The 6,000-nt window shown below is 39.5% G+C and overlaps 1 protein-coding gene across 1 annotated transcript in view; it reads left to right on the top strand.

Moving 5' to 3' along the window:
• Nucleotides 1-5,339, top strand: part of LOC133534193 (uncharacterized) — a 29,385-nt gene extending 24,046 nt beyond the window's left edge. Inside the window, exons 12-13 of the mRNA XM_061873280.1 lie at nucleotides 2,552-2,797; nucleotides 4,838-5,339. Coding sequence (XP_061729264.1) covers nucleotides 2,552-2,797; nucleotides 4,838-5,128 — 537 coding nt within the window. The 3' untranslated portion in view covers nucleotides 5,129-5,339. The remainder of the gene's footprint in view (nucleotides 1-2,551; nucleotides 2,798-4,837) is intronic.
• Nucleotides 5,340-6,000: the final 661 nt, after the last annotated feature.

Raw genomic sequence — 6,000 nt, forward strand, 5'->3', positions numbered from 1 at the left:
CTCTTTAGCCGGTGGGAAGTTAGCTGTTAAAGAAAGCGATACCACTGTCGGTATTTAAGTTTTTTCAAACATAAGCCATATAAGTATACTGACTAGATACTAGTACTAGCCATATACTGGTAAACTAATAAAAACAATTAAAAAATGTCTTTGGCCGCTAACTTCACACTTATGGCTCCTCTTCACAATGGCCCAGCGCTGGCCCAGCGAGATGGCCATGCGATGGTTGAAAACACCACTACACGATGGCGACATTCAGTTGCGATCTATTCGTTTTCCAAGATGGACGTGGAAGCATTAGCCGATGCAGCTATTTTTTCTACGCCACGTACCAACCTTTTCTTAGTCTGCACAATAATAAAGTACCTAATTAAAAAGAAATGACGTAGAAGATTATGGTGGATGTTATTTATCTATCGCAATAAATAAATAAACTATTATAGGACAGTACCTATTACACAAATTGACTAAGTCCCACGGAAAGCTCAATAAGGCTTGTGTTGTGGGTACTTAGACAACGATATACATATTATATACATATGTATAAATACTTAAATACATAGAAGACATCCATGATGAATATCCATGCTCATCACACGAATAAATGCCCTTACCAGGATTTGAACCCGGGACCATCGGCTTCATAGGCAGGATCCAGACGGGTTGTCAACTAAGTCAATTTAATTTGTGCAATAAACTCTTCAAAGCTTTAAAACCCTACTGAAAAATCATGTGCCGCTGCGTAGGTATATATTGTGCATATATATAATTTATGTATGTATATATATTTAGATATGTATAATAATAATAATAAGCCCGCAGGGCAGCTTGTGGCGAGCTGTTGGGGAGTAACGACCCCACGGACCCGAGTGTACCCGAGAGTCGGTCAGGGTCTCCGTCTCCGGCGTGTCTTCGTCGGTCGGAGTGGACCCCAAGGGGACCCGCAGGACTCTCAGCTCTGGCTTGCCTTCATTGGCCGTCCAGAGAGGAATCGTTAGAGCTATATGCTCCGGGGGTGGAAGTGAAAGATGCATAAGACGCGAGTTGGCACAGTGGCTGTTATCAGCCACTGGGTAGAAAGCGGCGCACACCTCTCGACACCCCTGAGCCGCTCACACCGCTGTTGCTCCTGGTCGTCTTTACGACGGCAGTTTCAGGGGCCCATCTAGTCAGCGGCAACTCACCGCCTGCCTCGATAACGTGTTTAGGCATTGTTATGGCAGGTGTCCGGATATCTTTACAATAGCCCAATCTTTTGACCAGCCAAAGTTCAACACCATAACCGGCCCTTTCTCCACTTTATTTACAATAGCCCCTACACCAGCTGGGACCGATTTACGGGCATCTATTTGTGCCCGTGAATGGGTTCTAGCTGGTGTATTACATAACATCAAATTTGTCTAAAAGGGCCTCTGCGCTGTTGGCTTTGGCCCCACGCATGCCTCCCAAAGGTCCGGGACCCCATGGTCCCGAGATATGGAAAGACATACAAATAATAATAATAATTCAGCCTACATACGTCCCTCTGGTGGGCACAGGCCTCTCATGTGCGAGAGGGCTCGGGCTGTAGTCCCCACGCTGGCCCAATGCGGATTGGGGACTTCACATACACCTGTTTCTTCGCAGATGTATGCAGGTTTCCTCACGATGTTTTCCTTCACCGAAAAGCTAGTGGTAAATATCAAATGATATTTCATACATAAGTTCCGAAAAACTCATTGGTACGAGCCAGGATTTGAACCCGCGACCTTCGGATTGAAAGTCGGACGTCATATCCACTCGGCCACCACCGCTTATTTAGATATGTAGGTATCTAATATTTATTTATTTTAGTATTAGTATATTTATTTATTTAAATTGTAAATGTACTGTATATACAGATGTCTGCGTAATGTATATGTAATTTTCCTAATCCTCTAATTAATTCGTGCACTATTTGTTATAAACACTTTTTTTTTAATATCCTGCTACCTTATTTATTTAGTTTTGGTCTTTATGTTTGGGTTTCCTTGTTACGCTTTCTCCCCGATATAACTCAAAACTTTATTGTTTTGTGATGCGGCCATGTACTCGTCATTTTAAATCAAAATAATACACAGCACGAACGTCCTCACTCGACCGCGTTCGAGCACGCACTGTGGGATGGGCCACGTGTAGATGCGTACAACCATCGCTGGCCCACTGCCTTTGATGTACGGACGAAAAACCAACACTGCGGCCATCCCATCGCCATCCCGCCGCGCCATAAGCCATCCGACGCCACTACCCTCTCTACACGATGGCCCAGCTTAGTGGGCCACTATGATGGTCCATCGTGTAGAGGCGAGCCATTAGCAGACGCGGATTTATTTCATTTTTTTTTTAATTTTATCCCCGGCCTACCAAAACCTAATAAGTACTTATTATCCTTTTAATAGTAGTAGTAGATTTAGTGCGTGGTTTGTTTTAGCCGCTTTTGGGCGATAATTTTTCACCCGTCCAAAAATATTTTTTATGTAAACCTTAAATGTGGCCCCTCGAGTGCAGTGTTTGGCAATTATAATTATTGCAGTGGATTGAAGACCGTTACGCCGTATTCATGCGTATGAATACCTGCAACAACGTTTCCGCGGTGGAGGACGCGTACGACGTGTTCTGCGCGCGCATGGACGCGGTCGGCATAACGCAGCTCTCCGCCGCCGAGCTGGCCCAACAACTCGCCGACGCCGTCTCCGCCGCTAAGGAAACTTTCAAGAGCAAGAGACTGTCGGATAGTTCATTCGGCGTTGATGATCTGTACTACAACCAACTGGAAGAGGTACTAAATAGGCGCGATTATCAAAGCATGTAGAGATAAAATAAGCCAGAAATACTATACGTAATAAAAAAAAACTTATAGTTTTTTTTTCGTTTTTAACATTCAATAATCTTTATTGTAAAAGAAATTAGGAGAATCCACAACCATCATCCAAATCCACAGCGCCGGCTTCGTCATAAATGTAGGTACAACATAAAATCCGCAACAACCTTCGTCCGAAAACCTAACACTACGTCCTCGTTAATCTCCGAGACGACACGTATCCGGCGCAGAAGTTCCAAAAATACTGGCCGCATTACCACGCTGTACTGGCAATGATATTTGCTGGAGCAGGTATGAGTCAGAACGGGGACCCAAACCTCGCTCTCTTAATTGCCGGCCCAGATTTTTAATAAAGGTGTTCGCCTCAGAACACCAGGGTCCACCAGTTTCCACTGCAACCGGGACAAAGTCGTAAACTGGTTCCAAGTTCGAGTATTTGGAACGTATAGCTTAACAGGGCGAAAAGTCAAAACTAAACTAGAGAACAGGCTAAAAAAATTAACATATAATGAGACTGAAAATCTCCTCGTTATAATATTATTGTCGAAGGCAACTACCTAACATAATTAGTGTATTCCTAAATAACTATTTATAGAAATTAGTTTAATCTTACTGCTGTTACACGACCTAAATTTATTGTTACGACATCTAATTTGGACGAACTCTAGCCCCTAAGGCACAGGTGCTTACCTAGTTTAGGGGTCGAAAGTTTGACCACCCCATACTGTCTGTACTGTTTGTGTAATGTTTGTACAAACTCTTGTGTAAGTACTGTGTTCTTTATGTAACGTGCTCTTTTGTGTACAATAAAGTTATTATTATTCTTATTATTCTAACTTCGTTCCAATATTCATATTCATCATTCATTCATAATCATTTGTATTAATCATACATTGTCAAAGTTACAATTAGATATGGTACATACGTATGCAAGATGGATGTAAAACATAAATACATTAATACAAAGAAAAATACCACAGTAAAATTACGCTTACTGTCACGCTTTTCTGAATAATAATATGTCTTCTATCAAATAAATAAAAAAGTTGAGTCCTATTTGTATGGCTTTCTAGCTATAGATTATATTTTACGTGAAAAATTATAAAAATGAAATTTCATCTCATACAAAAAGCTGCATTCCGTCACCTTTTTTGGGGACAAAAAACAAGACAACGAAAAGAATTTTGACCCAGTTATTCATTTGTGCGGAGTCGCAGTTCAAGCCTAACCTAACCCATTTATGACATGCACTCATTATGCCACACACATTATTATGTGATGTCACTTGTTAGAACAAATAATATGCTTTAGAGTGTGTAATAATTATGGCAAAATATATTAGACGAAGTGTAAATATACCTTATGACCATTATACCAATAATAACATTATGTTTGCTTTAATTAGGTATTACGGTAGTATGGCATTTATTACGTTATTCAAAATAACGATATATCAAACTATAATATATGACAAGTAATTATAAAAAATGTAGTGCACCCCGGTTCATGAGATACAGCCTGGTGACAGACGGACGGACGGACGGACAGCGGAGTCTTAGTAATAATAAATAAATAATAAATATTATAGGACATTATTACACAAATTGACTAAGTCCCACAGTAAGCTCAATAAGGCTTGTGTTGAGGGTACTTAGACAACGATATATATAATATATAAATATTTATAAATACTTAAATACATAGAAAACACCCATGACTCCGGAACAAAATATCCATGCTCATCACACAAATACATGCCCTTACCAGAATTTGAACCCGGGACCATCAGCTTCGTAGGCAGGGTCAAACCGGTCGTCCCGTCGGGACCCTAGTAATAGGGTCCCGTTTTACCCTTTGGGTACGGAACCCTAAAAAATCTGCTTCCAATTAGTAAGCAGGTATCTATTAAAGATGTTATCATAATATAAATGATATTATTTATCGCATATGTAACATTAACTTGCTAGATAAAAATTTAATCATCACGTTTAATCACAGAAAATACGAGATAGTTTACGAGCACTACCGCCAGAAGAATGGGAAGAAGTTGACAAAAGCAGAGCTGGCGGGCGCGCTGGTGGCGGTAGGGGTCGGCGCGGCGGCGCTGGTCGGCGGCGCCGCCGCCGCCGTGCTCGCGCCGGAGGCCTGCCTTGTCGCCATCACTGGTTTGCTCCGCCTGTTCCGGCCCTAGCGGCGGAAACCGGAATAATTATAGCTAGACATAGTTCAATCATAACCATCAATTATGTTGTTAATAATGTTCAGATACCTATCGACTACGAGTATTAACAAATTACAAAACCATATTCTATAGGTAGCATATTGGATTAAGCATATCTTCTTAATTTGTCCGTTATGTGGGCTATTTTCTTATTATTATTATTTGTAAAGCAGGCAGGCACTTGAAGAAACTGATAATGCCTGTATCCAGAGTCCTCAATAAAGTTTTCAGTGTTGAGTAGATTTTGTAAAGAAAATAAAGGTACTTTTAAGTATTGTTTATTGTTTTTTTTTTCTTGCTTACTCTCTTACCTTAATCCGTTGTAAGGGTTCCGTACAAACTTTAAATTTTCTCATGAAAGAATTTTGACCAGAAGTATACTATTAGTATAATTGTATACAGCGCCATCTATGGGCGAATTGGCTAACTAATTTGTGCGATCTGTATGTATGTTGGTTTTTCAGGGATAGTTCCGAACCGATTTCAATAATTTTTATTTTATTTGAAATATGGTGCCTTTAGTGTAATTTCATAGGGATTTCAACTATAATAAACATTCGCAAACGGGATTAAATTGCAAATTAATTTACAAAATGTTTTTTGTTAATTATAAAAAAAGTTATCAAGATAGAGGTCTGATTTTATTTTTCCTGAAACCTTTATGATTATGTCATTATTATGTTTAAAAAAATCATGATTTTTCATTGTTAAACTTCGGAGATAATTTTTTTTTTTCACTATGAAAAATAATATTGTTTTGTAATGTTCAATTTGAGCTCTATCAAATGATACCCCACTTGACCTAGTAACTAGACTTTGAAATTTTGCCCCCTCTTTATATTGAGAATTTTCCATAATTAATACAAATAAAATAAAATAAAATACACTTACAATATGTTTGGGTTAGCGTTATTCCTTACTATTCCAAATTTCAAATCGA

This window comes from Cydia pomonella, unplaced genomic scaffold, assembly GCF_033807575.1.
Source record: "Cydia pomonella isolate Wapato2018A unplaced genomic scaffold, ilCydPomo1 PGA_scaffold_67, whole genome shotgun sequence".
NCBI lineage: Eukaryota > Metazoa > Arthropoda > Insecta > Lepidoptera > Tortricidae > Cydia > Cydia pomonella.